Genomic DNA, 26,537 nt, shown 5'->3' on the forward strand with positions numbered 1-26,537 from the left:
CCGCTGCCAGCTATAGCCTGAGGCGCTGATCGAGTGGGGAAAATCAGACAGAGTGGTTGTGCAGAAGTTGGTAGATCGAGTTCTCTACAACCTCCCTGCCCATACATGAAATGAAATTCAGCTGGTCCCTGCTGAACTAAATTCATTTTGATCTAGGTATGGTTGGCTTAAGGCTCTTCCAAAAGTTCAGTATGATGAGCCCAGCGATCGATGTCTAATTTGATTTCCACTGCTTAAGCTGCAAATCGTAGAGAAAAAAAATCAAGTACAGTAAGTAAACAATTACTTCCTATTATCATTGGTCCCTTAGAGATTACAGGTTGCTAGGCAACATGTTAGCAACCAGTGTGGACATGTCATCAACTAAAGAAGAGAAGTTATTCCTGTAAGATTGTCTCAAAATAATTAGTGTTTACCATACTATGGTATACTAATGTCAGCTTTGTCAATTGCACTCAAATTGTCATCTACTACCCTTCTGCCTCGGATGAGGTCAGAGCAGATATGTTCTTCTCTTATAAGCAAATAGTTATATTTATAAGCAGAAATAAAATTTAGAGAGTCATGTGCTCAACTTTTGCTTGGATGTAGGGTGTTGTTATTTTTTTTTTAGAATAAGTGTTCTATAAGCTCCAGCACCAGAGCGAAGACAGAAAATGGATATAAGGGACAAGGGTATATCTGAATGCATAGTCTATAAAAAGGAGGTGCAGCAGTTTTGTATGAGACCCTTGAGGTCAGCTAAACCCCCTGAAATAAAAGTATATGTATGAACTTTGTTGTTGGTTTTGGATAAAGTAGTGTAGCAGGGAGCTGGCTATCTTACCTGCAGTATCAAAAGACACCTTGCAACATTGTTGCAATGAGACCGCTTCCCTCTAGTGCCAGCTAAGACTCGGTGTCATCACATCCTGTTAGCAGAGTGATTACCATCAAGGAGCAACCCATAAAGGAAATTATAGTTCCAGGATTCAAGTTTCACATTCATAACTGTATGAATCTACAAAAGACCAGCATGCTCTGAGGGCAGGAAAGGAGAGCCTCCATTTTGATTTCCTGAGGAGAATTCAGACAGCACGAGGCGGAGTAAGAGATCAGACCTGAGGCAGAGATGCTGTCTCCTAGGTTATTTCACAGCAAAATTTAGGCCTCCCCTGCCAGTCAAGACATCCAGCCTGAGAGAGGAGGATCCCAGGTGCACATCCAGGCGCACCTGCACTGACGGTGAAGCGTTCCAGTGTGAGGTGACCAGTCGGGTCACCAGGAGAGCCTGCTGTTCCAGGATGTTCGTTTGGGCCTTGACCGCAGGGTTGGGTGAGAGGGCTTTTGCCCATTTGCAGGAAACAGGGACACTGCACCACGGAAGTTAAATGGACACTGTATACAGACATCATTGCTGTTAGTCATCTTGCTGACACTTGTAGTGCCCACTGGGCTAAAGGATAAGGCTGTCCATTTTCCAGGGACACTGTCTACAGACACCATTGTCCTTCCTGAGAAAGATCCTGCTTTCTTCACTTGATAATCCGGGCAAGTTTTGTTGTTTGGCCCTGCTATTCAGGAGTTTAAGTGCACTGAGGAAAGTGGCTAGCTGAAGACACAAAGTTTTATCTGTTCTTCAAAAGGACTGAAGCTACTAGTGTCATACGCATCTGCACACACATATTCAAGGCTCTGTATATGTAGTGGGTATGTGGGACAGTTTATCTAAGAAGTTAGGCCATTACATGTTGATTTGAATAAAGTGTTTAAAGTTGGGCCTGTGGTGTCAGGGGAGAGAGGCCTGACACAAAGAGGTTCACGGCTCTGCTCTCCTCCTGGCTAGACTCAGAGCCAGCCCGAGTAAAGGTAATCAATCTGATACGGATTGCCATATGGTGAGTTATTTGCCATGTAAGTGTGCCTCTGCTTTTGCGGTTATTGTTAGGATTTGAATCCCCTGAAAGCTGCCTGAATATAGTATTAAACTATATTGCTCATAACCTCAGTTATTGCTCTCCCATTACATTCCTTGAACATATATATTGTTACTGTTTGTTACTTTTCCACAGAAATATTGCAGTAAAGACAATTTATGTGTTTTATCATAACGTGTGTGTTTCTTATTGGTTATTGCACTTACACTATTTCCATGTGTGCCAGAGGGGGCTGAGACTGTTACTGCGGTTGAGAGGCAGAGTAACGGACTGAACAAGCTTAAGCGGTTCCTCCGGGGTTAGAGCTACAGTAGGGAAGGGTTAAAACCCCTAGTTTTTACTCTGTGTACCATTGGGAAACTGTTCTTTCATGTTCTTAGAAGTTAGTGGAGATTCCCCTCTTAAAGTGGTTGTAAACGTTTGATTATTTTAAATAACAATAATGCCTATACTTACCGACTCTGTGAAAAACCATTGCAGCTTTCCATGGGGGCACCCGTAAGGGCTTGCAATCCACTGACACAGACAATGGTACTCTGAGTATTATTGCTGACCATGTCCATCCCTTTATGACTACAATGTACCCATCTTCTGATGGCTCCTGCCAGCAGGATAAGGCACCATGTCACAAAGCTCAAATCATCTCACCACTGGTTTCTTGAACATGATAATGAGTTCACGGTACTCCAATGGCCTCCACAGTCACCAAATCTCATCCAATAGTGCACCTTTGGGATGTGGTGGAACAGGAGATTTGCATCATTGATACAGCCGATAAATCTGCAGCAACTCTGTGATGCTATCATGTCACTATTGACCAAGATCTCTGAGGAATGTTTCCCACACCTTGTTGAATCTATGCCACAAAGAACTAAGGCAGTTCTGAAGGCAAAAGGGGTCCCAACTCGGTACTAGCCAACAGTACCTAATAAAGTGGCTGGTGAGTATACATACAGTATATATATATATATATATATATATATATATATATATATATATATTTATATATATATATATATTTATTTATTTATTATATTTATATACATGTATATTTCTGAGCTGTAAAGAAATCACATTCCTGCCATGTTTCATCTGCTTTTCACTGCATTGATAGATGGCAGATGGCAGTGATTATTTCCAAGAAAGGAAATTAGAGGTGTCATAGTGACAAGCCCCACCCCCGCTTTGCTCATCAGTGGAACAAAGATAGCAGGATATCTTTTTTTTTACAAAGAAATAAATAAACTGACAATAAACAAAAATATTACCTGAAAACACTTTTTTGAAGGCAATCTACTGCCTACAGCAATGTCACCTTTGTGATGGATCTACCTCCTGATCAGAGCACATTGCCCAGTACACTAGATACAATCATACTCCAACCCAGCTTTCATCATACTGTGCCCATCATAAAACTTTAATTCGCCATCAAGTGCTGCAATGAGTCACTCTATGAAATAGGCTCTGCCAGTCTGACCTCTGTACAGAAGTATCATCAATCTCCTTACATTCTGTTGTATAGAGATTTATTAAGCAGATTGTTTGTCACTGTGTAATTGAATCTCCCTCTTACAACAAGCCTGGAATCTGTCCAAAACACTTTATTCTGATTGTACTCGCCAGCCTGCTTTGACCCAGCACAGGCTGGAGCAACATGATTTCCCCGGTCTTGCTTTACATCCTTTCGTAATCCGTATACACTTTCACCCAACCCACATCTTATGCCCTGTACACACGGTCGGATTTTCCGATGGAAAATGTGCGATTGTATCATGTTGTCGGAAAATCCGATCATGTGTGGGCTCCATCGGACTTCTGTCGGATTTTCCGAAGCACAAAGTTTGAGAGCAGGATCTAAAATCCGATAGTTTCAATTCCGATCGTGTGTAGACAATTCCGACGGAAAAGGGGCCATGCATGCTCAGAATAGACTAAGAGACGAAAGCTATTGGCTACTGGCCTCTTTATGGTACTGTCGTACGTGTTTGACATCACCTCGTTCTGAATGAATGGACCTGTCACCTGAATAACAATAATTCAAGCAGATTATAAACAATACTTAAAGTGACACTAAACAATATCCTTATTCTTCAAACTTCATCCACATACATCCACTAATTAAAGTGATTCTAAGGAAACAATAAAAAAATAAAAATAACAATTATGTTATACTTAACCCGCTCTGTGCAATGGTTTTGCACAGAGCAGCCCCAATCCTATTCTTTTTGTGTCCCCTGCTGGGGGTCATGGCTCCTCCCCCCTGCCAAGTGCACCCAATCGCAAGCCTGGAAACTGCAAGCTGCACTTTGTTTGTCCATTTACATACAGTTGAAAAATGTAAAGTCAGCACTTAGCGGAAAAAGTAAAGAAAACAGCAGCTAGCACTAAAAGATCAATAAAGCAAACCTTCCTGGTAAATAGTGAAAACAGTGCTGTGCTTGACACAACAATAAATAAAATCAACAAAAACGATGTCACAACATATACAGTAAATATAACCAGTGAAGAATCCAAGTGAATAAATGGTTACTGTCTCTTTAAATGACATGGGACAATAATGTGTGAATGGTATATGTGCAAATCAAAAGCAAAACAAATAAATAATATCTGTCCCTTTACATAACATGAAGCATTAGTGTGTATGTAATATATCATTCAGTTAATCTATACATCACATGGCCAGTCTGAAAAAAAATTAAGAAAATGTGAAACTTGAAAATGTGGATGTGTCTCCTTTAAACCTATATATCCGGAAGATTGTAGTCCACTCTTGCACTTCTCCACAGTGATAACCACCACCAACATACCACACTGACCAGAAGATGAGGCTGCTTAAATTATAGGCAGCTTATAGGCATTTTGATATTTTCCCAAGAAGGATGGATCCTAGAGTCTTGTTCTTAGAAGCGGCCCCTTTAAGGATAGTAACCCTCTGGTGATGGTATCTGCAAGGCCGTCACATTCCGGGGCTAACAGATAGGTAATGCAGCCGTGTAAAAGAAGTGCTTACCACAAGAGTCAAAAATGCTCATATAGTGTAGTATTTATTTTAAAAATGGGCTCAACAAACCAATATAAAAAGCAAGTATCCAAAGATGGTTGCCACATCTCGCTGCTGCATGGCTTTGCACTGATACTCTGTATGGGCTTCTGTTGATGGACAAATTCACCTTACTTTCTGAAGCATCTGACATCAGCTTGAGATTAGCAGTTGGCCTCCTTTAGTCCAACATCTATCCTCTTTTTACCTACTTCAAACTGCTTTTGCAATTCCAATGACTTGTACAGCGAGGCAAACAGTTCTGACATGACCAACTGACAACACTGGACCTATTCAACCAATTTGTTCCATTGTTTTCCTCTACAGCAATTACAGAAATTCAGAAAGGTTAGTTACTGAATACCTAGAGCATTTGGCACATTCACAAATTTCAGGAATGTTTCCAAATCCCACAATATTTCTGTAAGCAATTATAAATTGTTACTGAACTGCAGTTTTTTCAAAGTAGCAACTTGCGGCCAAGACCAAAAAGTTAGTGTATTTCTAATTATGAAGTGATATGTATAAAATGCAAGGTCTGTTTATCTTGTAGACCCCTACCTTCCATGTAAAGACTCAAACATTGAAAATCAAAAAAGAAAATATCTGGATGCTGGATCTAGGTAAACCCTTGTACACACGGTCGGACATTCTGACAACCAAATCCGTTTGGATTTTGTCTGACGGATTTTGTCCGAAACTGTTGCATACACACGGTCGGACAAAGTTGTCGGAAAATCCGTATGTACATAACATGATGGCGTTATTTTGTTACGACGGGACTACGTTCAGGCTCTGAGCATGCATGGCACTTTGTCCATCGGAGTAGGCTACACATGATCGGAGTATGTCCGATCGGAGAATTTTGTCTGAAAATTTTACCGGCAAGTTGGAAAAGTTGGTCCGTCGGATATTCCGACGGAAACAGTCCTATGGAGTCCACACACAGTCGGAATATCTGACAAAACGGTCCGATAGGACACATTCCGTTGGAATCTCCGACCGTGTGTACAAGAGCTTAGAGTGACATTATTTGGCCTTCTGGTTGGACCCTGAGAACCTAAAGATCCAAAATATCATCAGATAACGCCCCTGTGCTGGAGCACATTCACACCTATCTGGGATCCTCAGCTCTCCTAGATTCCAGACAGAAAAGGGAGTCATTTTATCCTCAAAGTGGGCAGAAATTACAGTATAATCACCATATCTGTTTTTTACAGTATATATATATATATATATATATATATATATATATATATATATATATAGAGAGAGAGAGAGAGAGAGAGAGAGAGAGAGAGAGAGAGAGATATATATATATACGGTAGATAGATCTAGATAATCTATATCTATCTATGTACTGTAGGTGTCTACAAGATAAATGTACTATCCATATTTATGCATATACTTTAATATAAAGTATATTAATATTCTGTCTATGGCTTGAGAATGTAATGTTTTGACAATAACTACTACAGCCAACTTTACGTCACCTTTCTTCAGCCTAGATAATGAAAAATCATGAAAACTCATTTATAAATTGGTTTATATATTTTGTTGAAATACATATTATAAAGAAATGAATAATAGCATAGGTGTTAGGAAACATTTGCTTCCACTAAAACAGGAAAGGAAATTCGATTTCAGCTGTAGTTTTTCTTAGGTACCACCTGCCTACCAGAACTCGTAAAGGAACATCTCATTAAGGCGTCATTCCTTTTCCCTCTGTACCCATAATTTTAGTAATCAAGAATACTGTGTTTGCAGTTGGGAAAAGTAAAACCATTAAGGCCTTGGGAGCCAATGATTTTTTTGTCTGTGGTGCACAGAATATTGGCTGTGAAATATTATGAAGCTGTGATCTCCCTGTCATCGGAGAGCAGGGGTTACAATCACAGAGGTAGTGACATCATTACAAAGGGCAGCAATATGCCAATTCATTTTTTAAGATATGGAGAAACGAATTAGCGAATTTACATTAATAGCATAATAAAATGTTTAGATTTATTCCTGAATTCGTTTTGCCTTTGAAATGTCACTTGTTAATAAATTAAAAACCTAAAGATAAGCATTTTATACAATGGAAAGCAACCACAAGCATAATTTATGTTGCCCAAGCCTGGCTCAATGTTAGAGCCCATTTAGATCTATGGGGTTGATTTACTAAAAGGAAATAGACTGTGAAATTTTCAACTGCAGTTGCACCCTGCAATCGCAGTGGCTCCACACCAGTAAATGAGGTAAAGCTTCACTTTGCAAAGAATACCCAATCACATGCAAGGAAAATGGAAAAAAAAAAAACAGCATTTTTTCTTGTACGTGATTGGATGATGGAAGTCAGCAGAGCTTCTGCTCATTTACTGAACTCTGGAGCAACTGCTCTTGCAGAAAGCAACTTTGTAAAGTGCAAAAATAGAAACACGGGACAGCAATATATCTGATGACGTAAGTTAAATAAATATATATATATATATATATATATATATATATATAAATATAACCCCAGCTTGTCCAATTAAGCTTTGGTAATAAAACCTGGAAGCTCCTTGCTTTCTATGCAGAAGTGAGCCTGATTTTGCACTGTCCAGCTTTAGTAAATAAACCCCATTGCGTACTTAAAAGTGGGATATGCCTATATATATATGTATATATATATATATATATATATATATATATATATATATATATATATATATATATATATATATATTCTAACAAAAGTAAAAACATTATTCATTCTTAATTGTCAAAAAAACACTATATAAGAAACAAATGTGCAAACATAAAAAACATAAATATCAAATAATATACAAAATCCACATATGATGCATAAAAGTCCAGCAATAATAAGATAAAAAATGATAAAGAATATTAGTGTGATAAATCCCAAAAATCTCAGCCTTTGATAAAGTAACGTGCCAGTGACGCAACGCAGGCACTTCTACAGCCGTGACTGGAAGTTCGGAATTTTCTACACCGTATTACTGTCTGACCCCTCGGTCAGGGTACTCTATGTACACTTCTACCATTTTATATGTAAGTGACTACATTATTTTAATAAAGTTGCTTTTAATATACTACACTATGGAGAACCTTATTTGTATTCCATGTGCAAGTTTAATTCCATCTGCCATGAGATGATCTGCACCAGTTGATGATTGACCTTATTGAAAGCGCGATACTATTTATTATATAATTATATATACTGCACACAGTGTTGGATGTTCGGGATTCAGCACTGTTTGAATCACCATTTGAGTTTTATTGGATCACATTATATATCGATAAGAGACTTTTTTTGGGCTTACCACCATCTTTTGCACTGGACTTGGATTTATCACACTAATATTATTTATAATTTTTTATCTTATTACTATTGGACCTTTATGCATCATATGTGGATTTTGTATATTATTTGATATTTATGTTTGCACATTTGTTTCTTATATCGTGTTGTTTTTCACAATCAAGAATTAATTATGTTTTTACTTTTGTTAGCACTATACATATATATATTTAGCTTACGTCATCAGATATAGCGCCGTCCCATATTTCTATATTGACACTTATTGGTATTTGTTCGTTTTATCATCCACTGTATTTAAATACTTTTTTCTTTTGGTTACACCTGGCAGAGCATTGTTTTTTTCTGTTTTCACTTTGCAAAGTGCGCAGTCTATTTGCCTTTAGTAAATCAACCCCTATTTGTGTGTGTGTGTGTGTGTGTGTGTAGAAGTGTGTTTTTTGTAGTGTTAGGTTGTTGTGTTGTCATGCATCAATGTGCGTAACCTTTTTGCATTGACTTGCATTTTGAGGTATGTTACCAGCATTTTCAGTATATTTCAAAATTTTGAATTTGGAGTGAATAGGGTTAACTGCCAATTACAGCCAAAGAACAAGGCACATATCAAAATGCATGTTATCTGATTTTTGATACTTTGCATTAATTTCTATGGGCCTCTCAATGCACTAAAATGCAGAAAAACAAGACATGTATTTTAAAAAATGCGCTGCGAGGCAGCACAGAGATGGGCATAGACTCCGTCTTTTATTATGATGAACCATGACAGAAGGGTTTTAGCACATCAGAATGCATGCAATAATATGTAACAGTGTACCTTAGGTTCTATTCACACTTCGTGATCTGGATTCGCGGACAGAATCCGTGCAAAACGCATGATGCACATTTGGGTGCCATTCATTCTAAATGGCACTCCAATTGTGGTGAGATTTTGCTGCAACAGAATTGTGCTACAATCACAGGAAAGCATGCCATTAAAAATTACATGAAGCTTGACGCTCAAAAAGGAGAAAGCTTCTTTGGGTGACAAACGCGCATAGAGTAGCCAATTTAAGTGAATGGACTGCCCTATGCGTCACACGCAGAAATGCATGAAACTCTCCCACATAAAACCACGAGCGGGAATGCAACTTTCTTAGTTTTGGTTAGAGTGTTGTAGACAGATATCCCCTTTGCATCGAGCTGTGGTAACAATCATCATGGATCATCAGGATAGAAAGTGAAAGATGGTCTCTCAAACCCGACAGAGGTTCTAGTCTGGATCCATCCAGTCTCAGAGCCAGGTAAGGGTCTGGAAGGATCCTGACCATATTGTCAGGATCCACCTAGATGCCTGCATAGCGGCTGGCTTTGCCTCTCAGTGCGCTGATGAGAGCATGAGCCAGCCGCTCCTGCCACCTTCCCAGCCCGGCTCTCTATTGAACGCTAGAGGGGCAGAGCACAGGGTCGTGACTGACAGTCTCTCTGCTCAGAGAGGACCAAGAACTGATCAATCAACAATCATGCGATCACTTGTGATCGCACAGCTGCAGCATTATTATTATTCAGGATTTATATAGAGCCAACAGTTTACGCAGCGCTTTACAATGTAGAGGGGGGACAGTACAATTACAGCATCACACCAATGCTGCAGCCTGGAGGTATGTGTGTTTGTATTTTGTAATCCCACACATCTCCTTTATAAATGGTTCTCTGCATGTTTAGTGTTTTTAAATTATAGACACCACACAGAACCTTATGTTTAGATTTACAGCAAACACAGCTAGGGATAATTATCAAGCAAAACCTCCGGGATCATTTTTTAAAGAAATAACTTTTACATAGAAAATACCACCACATGTGGAGTGTTGCACAGTTCTTCATAAACTTGTCTTGGCTGAAAATACATGTTTATTAACAGGCAAGGGGGCAAGAAGAAGAAGGATGTTCCTGACTCCATGTAGTTTCCCACCCTGAATGGTCATCACCTATGGGAAGGGATGAATGGTGTGCGTCTACAAGTGAGATAGATGTGGAATCATCAGCTCTTCCGGTAAAAAATGGCTGGATGGAGTGACTGCCATCCTACATCTATGGCTAGCTCACCACAGGAGACAGGTCCACCTTCATTGTCATTTAATATGCAACAATTATTTTAGTAAGACATTTAGTACATGAATCAGAGTGCTATGACATTGAAATCCTCCCTCCAAGCCACTATAATGTACAGTGACTTTCCATAAATTTAGACATCACAACTAGCCATGCAATTTATAATTCAGACACTGAAATAGCTGAACATCTTTATGGCTATTTGTTGTTTAACAAAATCTATCTGTCTGAGTGTCCTCAGTAGTAATTGTTATTCTTATCATCCCTACGCTTTATGAGACCTGCATTACCTGATGAAATATGAGCAATAGCCACATGCATTATTTATTCTTATTGAAAGACACTATTGGGTCTAATCTGAGAAGATGATTTATGGACGTCGCCGATTTGTTTAACATAGAACATTCATGTTTATGTGCTCTCTGTGATGAGTTTTTGTGCCCTCGTAACAACTGGTAGATAAACCAAGCAACATTTTATAGAAGATAAATCCAATAACTCACCCAGATTTGCAGTTTAATTCTTTTTTCATTTTTGAAGACTGTCTTAACCTTGAAATCAATTCCAACCGTGCTCACGAATGCAGATGTGAAGGAGTCATCAGCATACCGAAACAAGAATGATGTTTTGCCAACGCTGCTGTTTCCAATAATGAGCAGCTTGAACATGTAATCAAAGTTCTGATCGGAAGACTCTTTCTGTCCATATCTGGCATCCTGTACAGAGGCCATCTGGAAGAGGCAGAGATATAGACATGTAAATTAGTTGTAGTCTTCTATTTTATACTGATCATGGACACAAACATTAGCATTGTCTTCATACATGTGTTTAAAACGTTGTCACTGATATCAATAAAGGAGGTTTTGGTTGAGGATCCGGGTGTTTGTTGATCCCGGACCTAGTGCATGACACATCATCCCATTATCCAACCAACCCCACCCCCCAACAATCACACTGCATCTATCTCTTACATAAACTAAAATGAATCCATCCCCTTACTCCATTATAAACCCCTGTATATTATATATGGTTAGAACTTAAACTTCAATATTATCATGAAAGAAAATGTAGACCAGGGTGTCCAAACTTTTGAACTTCCTGGACCACAATGGAAGAAGAAGAATTGGCTTGGGCTACATCTAAAATATACTAACACTAAGGTTAACTGATGAGCAGAAAGAAAATGGGCAGATCACAAGGTAACAATCACTAATATAGATAATGTATCTATCTGAGTAATAAAACTTCAATTTTTTGGAATATTTTTTATTATAAAAGTAAAAGAAGTAAAAGTAAAATAATAAAAGTAAAAGAGGGCAACATAATGTAATACTAGTGCAATATTTGACACTGTTTTTGATCAACTAAAGCATCAATATCTGGTTGAATGGCTGTAGTAGAAATTCCCAATTAATTCTCAAGGTGCTCATGAGATATTTGGTTTATAATTTTGCCCTTTGTGTGCTTCATCCTTGAAAATAGTTGCTCACGAATATAGGTGCTGCCGAAAAGGAAGGACATGAATATGGTGTGATTGTGAAGAGTGGGATATTGTTCTTTGGGAAGATACAATTTATAAAAGTCCAAAAAGTAAAGAGACACTGTAAAAAAAATTTCTTGACCCCATGTGTTCACTAACTGTAAATTCATTGTAACATAAAATTCCACAAAAAACCTAAATTTTTAAGTAAGTTTATGATTTTGGGGCATGTTGGGGGGTGTTGAGGAGCACTCATAGCCATCCTGGGCTGTGTGCCTCACTCGGGCTGCAGGCTGGACACCCCAGTATAGACTGAGAATCCTGGGCCCCCTGCATGAGCTGACATCACCCTACGGTACAACAAACCCACCGCCGATGTCCCTTTGTATTCAACTCTTTCATACCTCCATTTGCATCCAACGCCTCCACCCCTAAAAACTGCTACCCCTTCTCAAAGGGTTAAAAAACAACTCCACCCCAATAAACCCTATTCACCCGTTTGAGGTTGGACTGCAGCATTTCCCATGAACAAACCACAGCAAATTATGGCGTGTGTGATAAAAAATGGATTAGTGAAATCATAGTTTTCATAATCTTGAACTTTTAGTAAAAAAGCAGGATATTTTAAGCTAAATGTTACTATTTTGTAAACTTAAAAAAAATTAAATTAAATTAAATTAAATTAAATTAAGGGACATTACACAAATAACAAGGCACACGAAAAGGGAAAACACACATGAAATTAACATTAAATGAAATACACTAAACTACCTTAATTATACAACAAAATTAGTTTTATTTTTTTTTCACATTTGGTGGCATTTTGGTAAAATATATTTAACCACTTCACATCCCAGCTATTGTCAAATGAAGTTTGCAGGAGGGATCTCCCATCCTGGGAGGGCGTCATATAACGTTCTGGGCTGTCCGGCCGTCTAGGGGGTGCGCGCGCGACCGCCATGTCATTCGGGAGCCCAGCGGCTGCAATGTCTGCCGTGCACCCGCGATTGCCGGTAACAGAGTCAGGACATGGATCTGTGTGTGTAAACACACAGATCCATGTCCTGTCAGGTGAGAGGAGACCGATCATGTGTTCCCAGTACAGAGGAACACTGATCGGTCTCCTCCTCTTGTGAGTCCCCTCCCCCTAAAGTTAGAATCACTCCATAGGTAACACATTTAACCCCTTGATCGCCCCCTAGTGTTTACTCCTTCCCTGCCAGTGACATTTATACAGTAATCAGTGCATTTTTATAGCACTGATCGCTGTATAAATGTGAATGTTCCCAAAATAGTGTCAAAAGTGTCTGATGTGTCCGCCGCAATGTTACAGTCAGGATAAAAATCGCAGATCGCCACCATTACTAGCAAAAAATAATAATAATAATAAAAATGCCATAAATCGATCCCCTATTTTGTAGACGCTATAACTTTTGCTCAAACCAATCAATATACGCTCATTGTTATTTTTTTTAACAAAAATATCTAGAGGAATAGATATTGGCCTAAACTGAAGAAAAAAAATGTTTTTTTTTGTTTTTTTAAATTGGGATATTTATTATAGCAAAAAGTAAAAAATATTGTGTTTTTTTCAAACTTGTCGGTCTTCTTTTGTTTATAGCGTAGGAAATAAAAAAAAGCAGATTATATACCGCCAAAAGAAAGCTCTATTTGTGGGGGAAAAAATTATAAAAATTTAATTTGGTTACACTGTTGCATAACCGCGTGATTGTCATTCAAAATGTAACAGTGCTGAAAACTGAAAATTGGCTTGGGCAGGAAGGGAGTGAAAATGCCCTGTATTGAGGTGGTTAATTAAAAGTGAAAAAGTGATGATGCCCATGTACAAAGACATAATGGGGTTGATTTACTAAAGGCAAATAGACAAGTTTAGTAAATGAGGTAAAGCTTCACTTTACAAAGAATACCCAATCACATGCAAGGAAATAAAATTACCAGCATTTTTGCTTGCACATGAATGACTGGATGATGGAAGTAAGCAGAGCTTCTTCTCATGTAAGCTCTGGAACAACTGCTCTAGCAGAGTACAACTGCACTTTGCAAAGTGCATACGCCATTTGCCTGTAGTAAATCAACTCCAATGTGCATACAAGATAGAGTAATTTTCAGGACTGTATGGACAGAAGTCCAAATAATTGTGCACGTAAAACATCTCCTGTTCATGTATTTCAGTGTTATACTTAGCTGTAAGCCCGGAGCTCAGCTTTAAGACCTCTGTTATATCAGATGGTGTGTGAGCTGTCAAAGATCTAAAAAGGGTAGTCAGCAGATACATTGGATATATATAGGTGTACCTGAGGAGACACAAAGGGGTTGATTTACTAAACCCAAACAGACTGTGCACTTTTTTAAAGTGCAGTTGCACTCTGCACGTGCAGTTGCTCCAGAGCTCAGTAGATGAGGTAGAGCTTCACTTTGCAAAGAATACCCAATCACATGCTAGGAAAATAAAAAATAAAACGTTTTTGCTTGCACGTGAATGATTGGATGATGGAAGTCAGCAGAGTTTCTGCTCATTTACTAAGCTCTGGTGCAACTGCACTTTACAAAGTGCATAGTCTATTTGCCTTTAGTAAACCAACCCCAAAGCCTGCAGCCCGTACAGCTCAAGGCAAATCTACAATCCTGCTAGGCTTACAGTATTTAAAAAAAACACTAGTTCTCTGGAACTCTGAACAACATTACCTAGAGCATAAAAGGACTGCCAAGCAATGTCCATGTGTTTTTGACTGATAGAGACATAGGGACCCCCAAAATGTAAGATTTAATGAAAATGTTTGCAGTTTTTCTTTCAACTACTGTGCTGTAATACAATGAGGTGAATTGGATCACACAGAATCTGGAGCAGCTCTGCATGGCAACCTATCAGCTTCTAGCTTTTGTTTTCAAAGCTTAACTGAAAAAACCTGATTGGTTGCCCTGCACAACTGCTCCAGATTTGATAAATGTGCCCCATTGTTTTCAAATTTGATACAAACAGTACTTAGTGGAGGTCCCGTTTAAAAAAAAATATGGTAATTTTTGGCAGCCCACCGGAACTTGTACCATGTCCTCTGTGTATTTTCAGACATAGCCATTCCTGCTAGCTCAGCCAGTTTATCATTCTGGGTCTGAACAGAATAATAAAGACTTGGAGTGCATTGACTCATAAAGGTATTTAAAAGTAAATTGCACAATTTTAAAATGTGTTTTTTTCCTGGCAATGAGAATCAATGTAAGGCAAGGATTCAACAAGGAATATACAGTATAGAAACGTGCTTATTATTTATTGGTTTTATGTAGGAAACCAAACACAGAATGAAGGGCCCCTTGAGGTATAATGAAAGGGAACCTTGGCTGATAAAGTATTAGGTTGATTTATTTACCTTAAAGTAAACTTGTGCCCAGATTATGCACACTAAGCATACATATTCTGAACAGTCAGTAAAAGCATGTTAAAACAAGCCCTCATTCACTTCACGTCTGTACCTATAAGCGTCATGGAGAAATAAATTTTCAAAGTTTACAACGAAGGCATTGAAACCTCAGCTTTTTTTAAGATAAAAGAGCCGAATCTTGACAACCTGCCATCTCTCTAATATATATAACTGGCAGATGTTTTCTAAGCTGTTAGAAACTGACAGCTCGCCATACATTATACAATGTTCTTCTACATTTTTACTTTAGATTTACCAAAACCACATAATATGAGATCAAACCTAAACACTTTTAATGTGTATGCAATCAGGTAAGCCCTCGCACTACATATTTGAAGGTAAATCTAAAGGAAATTAAATAAGAAAATTGTTTAACCTCCCTGGCGGTATTCCTGAGTCTGGCTCAGGTGAGATTTAATTACCATAAGCGGTATTCCCAAGCCAGACTCGGGATCGCATCGCTGGATCCATGTAAGGATTACTTACCTTGTCCCCTGGATCCAGCGATGTCTCCCCGCTGTGATCAGCGAGCCGCCGTGTCTCTCTCGATCTGCGACAGTGCCTAGCTCCGTACCCTGCGAGCGTTGCGACGCACGGGAACGGAGTTCGGCGCCAAATTCAAAAAGTTAAAAACACAGTATAGATACAGTATACTGTAATCTTACAGATTACAGTACTGTATCAAATATTTACACATCCCTTTTGTCCCTAGTGGTTTCTCCAGGGTCCTGCATGCAGTTTTATATTATAAATACTGTTCTTTATGCCAGGAAACTGGAGATTGTCCATAGCAACCAAAAAATTTCAGTTTACATCAAAAGTGGTTATAGACCAGCTAGAAAACAGCGATAATAAATTAGAATCACTCGCAGAATTGAGCGATAGTAATTTGTACGAAAATTCGTCATCAACCACTAAAAGTGATGACAGCGACAATTCCGCAACTCAGCATATTTCAGTGTTTTTGATTTGATTACATTATTGAATAATTTTTAATATTATTATATTATTATTTGTTATAATTATTTATAGTTATTTATTTTAATATATATATATATATATATATATATATATATATATATATATATATATATATATATATATATATATATACACAAATAATATTATAATTTATGATTTCATATTTCAAATTTTATCATACCCGGGATGTCTATTAGACTCTTGTTTGGACGGATTTAAGTGAATTGTTTCTAAGAATTATAGGCCTACAATATAAAACGCCAAATTTCCATGCAAAATAATGATACCGCCAGGTATACCCAGGTTAAGGGTCAGTTCACACTGGAACACACGCATTCCCTTGCAGCACGGTATTGACAGCCCATTCATTTGAAGAGGCTGTAAAATGCACTGTAATATGAAAAGGAAGCGCAAGCACTACTTTTTCAGATAACACTAAACTGCACCATACTGTGGCACCATGCTATTTGGTTTCTGTAAACAAGCTGTGTTTGTGAGATTTTAGGTTGCCATTAACAATTAATTGGCAACCACACGCATCTCACAAGGGCATCGCATTCACCTGTGGTGTGGGAAACGCGCACAGAACACACCTTTCCTGTACCGCGTTTTGGTGTGAATAGGCACTGAAACCGGACTTTAGAGTCTTTGTTGTGATCTTGGGGGATTTCTGAGAACAAATAACTCCACATTATTAGCAGCTAGAGAGTTTAGGGATGGCTTGTTTAAAAGTTGTTTTACTTCTTTTTAAGAATATGTAAATAATTAAATGTCTATAGTCTAGGCACAAGTGCACTTCATGTAAATATGCAGAGGGGGACTTTATTGGCCAGACGAGTAAATTGTGATCGTATGTAATAATGGAACTGGTGCGGATTCATGGTCTTGAGCTTCCTGCAGTCTCCCAGTAAGTTCCCACCATAGTAACATAGTTACATAGTAAGTGAGGTTGAAAAAAGACACAAGTCCATCAAGTCCAATATATGGGGAGTTATTTACTAAAGGAAAATCCACTTTGCACCACAAGTGCACTTGGCAGTAAAGTCGCTGTAGATCCAAGGGGGACATGCGAGGAAAATAAAAAACAGCATTTTAGCTTGCACATGGTTGGATGCTAAAATCAGCAGAGCTTCCACTCATTTCATATCTACCCCTTAGATTTAGAGCGACTGCACTTCCAAGTACACTTGCAGTGCAAAGTGGATTTGCCTTTCGTAAATAACCCCCATGGACTTGATGGACATCTCTTCCCTTTTTTAATTCATCGTCACAGCTTTATTTGTGAGTTTTACCTTCCCAGAGGGCAGATACCTGATTTTGACAGATATCCCTCCTCCACTTCTGGTGATCTGAGCGGAAGTTTGCCCCCCCCTCCTTCCCCTGCAGCCTTCTGGGACACATCACAGGTCCCAGAAAACTGCGGGACCATTCACAAAGCACAGTGCATCTCGCACGTGTGCACTTGGAAACTGCCTGTGAAGTTACAAAGCTTCACTGCTGGTTTCCCTTAGTCAAGATGCTGGTGCCTGGACCTGAAGCTGATTAAAGAATCGGCTCGGATGAGGACAGTGTTGGATCCAGGGGCAGGTAAGTGTCCTTATATTAAAAGTCAGCAGCTAAAGTATTTTTTGGCGGGAGGGAGTGTTAGCTTATTCTAAAGGCTGCTGAGGCTTAAAGAAGTTGTAGCCCTAAAAAAATGAGAGATTATAGAAGGTTAAACAGTGCAGTGCCTGTGATGTTCAATCTGTCCCTCTCTATGATGTGAAAAACCTGGTTGATCCTGCCTGTTCCTGTGTTCTCCTTAGTGTGCTGACCATGGTAATCATGGCTGCCAATCCATAATACTGTGGTCAGCTTACATGCCTCCATCATCCAGCTGCTCTCCTCCCTCTCCCCCTCCTCACTGCCTTCCTGTCAGCTCCTGTGTGTGAGCTGTTCTCTTCCCCATCCCTCCCCTCCCCTCGCTATTAGTAGCTATCAGTAAAGTTAAAAAATATTACTGCCAGCCCCTCTGTTCTACTCAGGGGCGGACTGACAACTCATGGGGCCCCCGGGCAATAGGAAATTAAGGGGCCCCCAGGCAATAGGAGAAGAATATGGGGCCCCTGGGCAATAGGTGATTATGGGGCCCCCAGGCAATAGGAGATTTTGGGGCACCCAGGCAAAAGATTATGGGGCCACACAGTACACACACACACACACACAGTATACGCACACAGACACACAATATACACACACAGTATACACATGCAGAATACACATACACACACTGAAAAGGTTTTATATACTGTCCCTGGTTTTACTGAGGCTGGCAACCCTGATGGGGCCCCTTAGTGGCATGGGGCCCTCAGGCAGTGCCCGACTGCCCGAATGGTCAGTCCGCCCCTGGTTCTACTAAGCTATACTACCATGTGTACATGTTTGTATCACAATGTGCCCCTAAATACCTTATTTCAATTTGTTTCTGGTCTGTCATAGGTCATCCAGCAGCTCTCCTCCCCTGATCTAAGTGGAGTTCCACCCAGAAATGGAACTTCTGCTGATTGGATCCCCCCCCCCCGTTGCCACATTTTGCACCTTTCGGGGGGGGATGCAGATACCTGTCAAATCCAGGTATTTGCTCCCACTTCTGGGCATAGATCGCTGCACTTTCTGCGGCAAACTACACCATGTCTGGCCCCTGCTCCCCCCCCCACTGTCTTCTGGGAGACACAAAGGTCCCAGAAGACAGCAGGGACCATTCAAATGCACGACTTGCACATGCACAGTAGGAAACAGGCTGTGAAGCCTGCATTTGGAGCCGAGGGATGGGTCGGCTTCAGGTGAGGACATCATGGGCGTTCTGGACAGGTAATGCCGCATACATGCGGTCGGATTTTCCAACGGGAAATGTTGGATGTGAGCTTGTTGGCTGAAAGTCTGAGCATGTGTATGCTCCATAGAACATTTGTTGTTGGACTTTCTGCCAACAAATGTTTGCTAGCAGGTTCTCAAATTTTCCACCAACACAACTTTGTTTTTGGACTTTCCAATCATGTGTGCACAAGTTCAACGCACAAAAGTTCAGGCATGCTCAAAATCAAGCAGAAGGAGCTGCATTGCCTATTGAACTTCCTGTTTCTCAGCTCGTCATACGCCTTGTACGTCACCAGGTTCCCACATTCGTAATTGTTGGCCAACATTTGTGTGACCGTGTGTATGCAAGACAAGTTGGAGCCAACAACCTTCAAACAAAATGAACGGTTTTGTTGTTGCAAAGTCTGATCGTGTGTACAGGGCATTAGTGTCCTCATATTAAGTCAGCAGCTGCAGTATTTGTAAATGCTGACTTTTATTTTTATTTTTTCCCAGGTGAAATAAGGTATTTACTGGCACAATTTTATTCAAACGTACACAGCGTAGTATAGCTTAGTAGAACAGAGGGGCTGGTAGTAATCTTTATTTGACTTTATAACCACTTTAACTCTAAATATCAGCCAGAAGATCAATACTGTGTCATATTTTTAAAATTAATTTGGTTCCATTTTTATTATTGCAAGCTGTATATCTGGTATAACCATACAAAGTTCCTAGTATCTCTAAAAGTATATTCTTCAGCGCTGTCCAGTATTTTTATATTTGTTGTGAGATTATTTTAATCAGCTATTGCAACCAAGTCAGCCCAGTCAAGTTGCCAGTGCTGTCTACAGTCCGCTTTCAGGAAAATGTCACCTTCCACAATTCTCAGCTGAGGTCAGAGGAAGAATGGTTTTAAAGTAGGGTAAAGCATCAGGTACACTTTAATGCCCCCTGTGATGTGTGATACATGTTCCAGGAGGCTCCATGAGCAAGGCTGATGTCTATGCCACAATGGACGTGGGGTGGTGGGGTAAATTAAAAAAAAACAAGTGAATAAAAAAGTCTACTTTTTAAAATCTGGCTGAAGAGAAGAGGACAATGGGTAAAAATGTTTTTTTTTTTGAGTGATGGTCTGCTTTAACTTTTGCTTATGCAATGAAATATTCTATAATATATTGGTCTGGTTTTTGATATACTGTACTTCAAAATATTGTATATTGAAAACCCAACCCTTTCTTTTTAGTTTTGGATAGTGTATGGAAGGGCTAAAACCTTTGCAGTTTTCTTTATTTTTTATTATCCTTCACTTCCTTTTCTGAAGCACAATCATGAGAAATCTCTACAAAGTAAGGAAAAGCCCTGCATTGTGTAACAGGAGTTCTTCTTTAACAAAGTAATTTTTGAATACATGATGATGTTGGCATTCTCTTTGCAATGTAAGCTAATAATTTGTATTTGCATTGGTTTATTTTTGTTTTTCTGGCCCTATGTATGAGAACACAGCACCCGCTGCTTGCTTTCCAAGGGCAAAGTGTGAACTTTAATGTGAGCTGGGCGCTTAATTTCATATTCATGCCCTATAGCATATCTACATGAATACAATTATCATAATTATACTCATTACACCCTAGTATTCATGTAGCGAAAATGTGCATGTAATATAAGCAAATCAAATCCACTTCTATTGTCTAATAAGCACTTACTAAAAACAGAAAAAATAATATAAAAATGTTATATTTATACGATTGCACAAATGAATGCCTTAAAAAAAATACTTACACAATCAGCAACAAGAAAAATAAAAATAAATAATGTTTGACTGAGCTGAATTGAGTTGAGATCTGAAATCTGATTGGCTATCTTGAGTTAAAGCTCTCTGGACACTGCCATTGCCCTTTTGCACTTGGCAAATCGATAGTGAGCACAAGCAAACAATATTATTTTCCAATACAAAATACATTTAATCAACACAGATATGTTATACAAAATATGGCTCTGTAGAGTGCACCTGGGAATGGGCAATACGTACATATAGACTAATGCCTGGTACACAATCTCAGTTTTTTTTCCGGTCAGCGCAGTGGGCTGAAAGTAGAAAACCTGAGCAGCTTGGGAGGAGCACACTGCACTAGTTATGCAATGTTTTGTGATTTCCCGTTGACAGGGGGAACGCCCTGTCAGAACAAACAGGTCAGCACATTTCCAACATACCTGTTGGACAGAAGCCAGTCATTCAGCCGGGTTCTGTCAGAAAAGCTGGTGCACACAGGCTGAATATTGGCCGGTGTCTGATGAACCGGCCGATACTGGCTGATATTCGGCCTGTGTGTACCAGGAGTGATATGTTATAAAATAACAGATTGATATACTGTACATATACCAAGTGACCCCAGTCATATTCCCTAGTAGCTAAAAAAAATGCATACCGTATAAGTAGCACACAGAGCATACCAACATCCTGTTGAATAAAAACAGATGGAAGTCAACATTTTGGGGAAGCTGATATCCCCACCTCGTGCATTACCATAGCCAATTGTATTGAATCCACCAAGACAAATGGATACTCACAAGCAGATAAAAACAGCAAGCCTAAAACTGGTGTACTTCAGTGGAATGCGGTGTAGCTCTGAGGAAGGGGGTCTGTCCCCCAAAATGCATCAACCATCCAATCATTTGGTCCTAGGACAGGTACACCATGCATGTTCCAATGAAGTACACCATTTTTTATGTTTATTGCTTTTAAGTATCCATTTGCCTTGGTGGATTCAATAAAATTGTCTATGGTAATGCACAAGGTGTTTGCCCCCTCTTGTGTGTTTTTTCAGTGTAATGATGATTCCCCAGTCTGAGAAGGGCTTCACCCCTAAGCCCTTGTACACACGGTCAGACTTTCCGATGGAAAATGTCCGATCGGACCGTGTTGTCGGATAATCCGACTGCGTGTGGGCTCCATCGGACTGTTTCCGTTGGAATATCCGACGGACAAAGTTTTAGAGCTGGGCTATAAAACTTTCCAACAACATGATCCGATCGGACTTTGTCCGATTGTGTGTAGAGAATTCCGATCGGACAAAGTGCCACGCATGCTCAGATCATATTCCTAGACCAAAGCTATTGGCTACTAGCCTAAACGTAGTCCCGTCGTAATGAAATAACGTTGTCACGTTACGTACGATCGGATTTTACGACAACTTTGTCCGACCGTGTGTATGCAACACAAGTTTCGGACAAAATCTGATGGATTTTGTTGTCGGAATGTCCGACTGTGTGTACAAGGGCTAAGAAGCATTGTAGATTGAAGCATCTATTTGGAAAACCCCTGGTTTTAGAGCTGGAGTGTTTTTGGAGAATTTAGCAAACATGTGCGATGTCTGTGGTTGTGGTGCGGTGGGCTGTCACTAGTTAAACAGGCATTCGGGCAACGTATCATCACTGTCAAACTCCTGTGTAGCCAGGTACTCAGATGGCTAGACAAGCACTGAATTTTCTATGTTATGTGTGCGGCTGTTGCCCCCCCCCATCCAGTCCAGTCCAGTGTTGTCTACAGCATCAGTAGAGGATTTGATGATGCAGCCATACAGAACCATGCAAAGTGGAGTTAAGGGGGAGTGCTGCACTATAAAGGTGACTGAGACATCAATGCATCCCTGCAAAGAGTGGAGGTGATTGGAGAGTTTTCCTGGGATCAGAGATAGTGTCAGCTGGTGCTCCATCAGACAAGGGGATGGCAGACAGACCTGACCACAGACATCCCCCCGGCGCTCCAGTCTGCTAGCCTGCCACCCCACACTAACCCCCTCATTGTTCGAGCCCGCCACCGCATAATATACCCAACCCCCGCCCCGGTTGCTGACTCGCTCACTCAGCCCTGCACTTATCCCACACAGGTCAAGGCTGTGGCGGCGGCTTCCCCCCTCTGTTTCCTCTGTGTTCCCGCCCTCTCATCTCCTCCCAGCCAATGGGGTCTTAGGACTCCTGGCCAAGAAAAACAGAAAGATGTTAGTGAATATTAATTCTCTAATATCACCCAACAGGGTGGGCTCAGGGTGCAGTGCTCTGCGCCCTGAGCCTACCCTTTTTTGAAGATAATTAAGTGCTGGCGCATGGATTAGGGGGGCGGTGCTGCTGTTCAGAGAGGGAGAGCTGGGTCTTGCTGGAACTGAAAAGACCTGTTGCTGTGGATGCAGAGAATCAAACCTGTGATGACTGGAGTGCTAGGACTGACCTGTGAGAACCCAATTGCAAGGACTGAGCCACCAAGGATCAGGTTTTTGAGGACCAGTGCCAGAAGAGTGTCCAGGAAAAGGTTTGACAGCTACCAGGACTGGTGAGCGGTTGCAGCTGTGCTTGTTTCATCATCATCTACCAATTCAGTACAACCAGAGACTGCCTATTTGCTATCAGCTCCAAAACGAATCACTTCATGCAGACTAAAAATGATGGTAATAAGTTCACCACCATACAGACTGGGCCTTAACATTAGCCAGACGCAGTTTTCAAACCAGGCTCTATATACTGTACAATTGCCTCCCAGGGGTACCCTTTTTTGGGAGATATACATACACCTACACTCAGGGGGACATACACAGAGTGCACTCTTGGGCACTTTTGACCACTTGCTGCAGAGGAGTATTGTGAGACTTTTCTTTACCTATTATGGTGTTCATTTGTTTATACGGTTAACTTTTACTTACCTGGGTTCTATCTCAATCCAGCGCTGTGCCCAGTTGCAGTAGAGCTGGTCTCTCTCTCTCCTAATAGGACATAGGTGCAGCAGCAGGAGCCATTGACTTTTGCTCCTGTCAATCAAATCCTGCGAGGAAGGAGAGGTGAGCCCACACATGTGCCCCCATAGCAAGTGGCTCGCTATTGTGATGTACACAGAAGAGGAGCCTAAAGCATCGGTGGGGGACCCCATCGGAGGAGGTTTGGGTGACTCTATACAATACTATTGCACAGAGCAGGTAAGTATAACATGTTTGTTATTTTAGAACAAAAAACATCTTTACAACCACTTTAACTTTCATATTAGCCTAGTATTCTTGTCAGCTAGTTTATTACATTCAAACAGACTCCTTTACCTGTTTTATGATTTCTGTGCATTGCCATTTATTTTGCTTGTTGATAATATACTGGTTTTATTTACTTTAGCATAGCCTGTGTAGCTAGGTAGGTGCTAGAGAGTGTATATCGTTTTTGGCTTTTCTGCTTAACAGAGAAGCAGACAGGCAATTTTGGGTGCTGTCTGCTTAACAGAGAGCAGTGATTGATTAGTGAGGTCTGCTCAGTGTTCTCTGGGTGCGGTTCATTCTGTCTTGATGTTTTGCACTGATCCAATAGCAAGAAGGCATATTGGAGAGTTGGAGGAAACCCTAAAGCCCCGTACACACGAGCGGACTTTTCAACATCCAAAGTCCGACGGACTGATTCCGTCAGACTATTCGATCGTGTGTGGGCTGCAACGGACTTTTGACTCGCCAAAGTCCGAAGGACTTTAGAATATGGAACATGCTTCAAATTTTTCCGAAGGAACTCCGCCGGACCCGGTCCCTTCGAAAAATTTGCTCGTGTGTATGCTATTCCGACGGACTAAAACCGACGCTAGGGCAGCTATTGGCTACTGGCTATGAACTTCCTTATTCTAATCCAGTCGTACGTCATCACGTTCGAATCCGTCGGAGTTTAGTGTGATTGTGTGTGGCCAAGTCCGCTCAGCCGAAAAGTCCGTCAGAACTCCGTCGGAACTCCGGCAGAACTCCGACGGAACTCCTTCGGAAGTCTGTTGGACATAAGTCCTCTCGTGTGTACGGGGCTTTAGAGATGAGAGCATGGATGTAGTTACAGCCCTGGCCAATTAGAAGGGGATGTGCCCCAAGGAATGCTGGGTGCCTGTATTTAAGTTTGAGGAGCATATGGACTGGGGGGTTCCAGTCCAGCCCACCTCTGAGGAGAGAGGTTCAGGTGGGGGAGGAGGCGACTGCCTCTCCCCAGCGTGGATGGCCATGCAGCCTCAGATTGCAGATCTGAGGGCCTAAAGCCTGAAAGCTACAACCCAGGGTTCCTATGCAAGCTGATTGAGGGAAATCGTCTATGGATCTGTTCATGTGCCATTGGTATACAATGTCCCTTGGAAGTTGGAAGGAGGCTGCCAGCTGTCCCTGGACATTTTGTGAGTACAGACCCTGAAGGATCCTTGTGTGTGTTGCTGAAATCTCCCTCTGGTCCTAGAAGTCAGTATACTGGGTGTGTGAGCTAAAGGAGACACTAGCTAGTGTCTTGAAGACTTGAGTCTAATGACAAAGTCCACTGAGTCTTTTCTGCTCTAGAGGGACTTATTCTTCCATACAGACCCCATATGGTTCAGCAGATCATCTGCTTCCACAGTTCTACAGAAAGAGTTGTCCTCATCTGTGCATAGTCCATTAGGAGTATCCTACTAATTCCCTTCTCCTATCCATGTTCTCCAAATAAAACATAAAAACAAATCCCCTAGACTGGTCATTGGAGATAATGAGCGGAAGTATGTGTGCACCTGGCTGTGTGAAATACTGTGTAACTGTAAGCAGGGAGAAGTATTTCCAGACGTTCCTGCAGGAGCAGTGCTACATTTGGGGGCGTAGTCTGGGATAAAATTCCCTTGAAATATTGTATCAGTGGTTGCTATCAGCAACGGTCAAGTAAAGTGTTCAAGCAATTGTCATGGGGGGCTCAAATGTAATTGAACAAATCAATATAAACATAAATAAAATGTTAATTTTTAATATTTTGTTTAGAATCCTTTACTGGCAATGATTGCCTGAAGTCTGGAACCCATGGACCCCAAACCCAAAGTGTTTCCTCCTTTCTGATGCTTTTCAAGGCTCTAACTGCAACAGTCTTCAGTTGTTCTTTGGTTTTGAGTTTTTCTGCCTTTAGTTTTGCCTTCAGCAAGTGAAATGCATGCTCAATTGGGTTGAGATCAGGTGATTGACTCGGCCATTGCAGAATATTTCACTTCTTTTCCCTCAAAAGCTCCTGGGTTGCTTTTGCAGTGTGTTTTGGATCATTGTCCATCTGTACTGTGAAGCCCTGTTCAATCAACTTTGCTGCATTTGCCTGAATTTGAGCTGACGGTATATCACTAAACTGCAGAATTCATCAGGCTGCTTCTGTCTTCTGTCACATTGTCAATAAACATCAATGATCCGGTGCCACTGGAAGCCATGCATGCCCATGCCATCACACAGCCTCCACCATGTTATACAGATGACGTTGTGTGCTTTGGATCATGAGCTCTTCCAAGCCTTTTCCGCACTTTTTTCTTCCCGTCATTCTTGTACAGTCTTAACTTCATCAGTCTAAAGAATGCTTTTCCAGAACTGGTCTGGCTTTTTTAGATTTTTTTTGGTAAATATTCTATTCTTCAGGCTTATGAATGGTTTGCACCTTGTGGTGAACCCTCTGTATTTGCTCT

General features: G+C 40.6%; 1 protein-coding gene across 2 annotated transcripts in view; it reads right to left on the bottom strand.

Moving 5' to 3' along the window:
* Nucleotides 1-26,537, bottom strand: part of RAB3C (RAB3C, member RAS oncogene family) — a 280,497-nt gene that overhangs the window by 229,866 nt on the left and 24,094 nt on the right. For both annotated transcript variants that reach the window (XM_077462690.1, XM_077462689.1), the window contains exon 2: nt 10,852-11,079. In XM_077462690.1, the coding sequence (XP_077318816.1) occupies nt 10,852-11,079 (228 nt within the window). The remainder of the gene's footprint in view (nt 1-10,851; nt 11,080-26,537) is intronic.

The sequence above is a fragment of the Lithobates pipiens genome, unplaced genomic scaffold (assembly GCF_037356315.1).
Source record: "Lithobates pipiens isolate NorthernLeopardFrog02 unplaced genomic scaffold, aLitPip1_a1.2 Scaffold_3, whole genome shotgun sequence".
In the NCBI taxonomy this organism is placed as follows: Eukaryota; Metazoa; Chordata; class Amphibia; order Anura; family Ranidae; genus Lithobates; species Lithobates pipiens.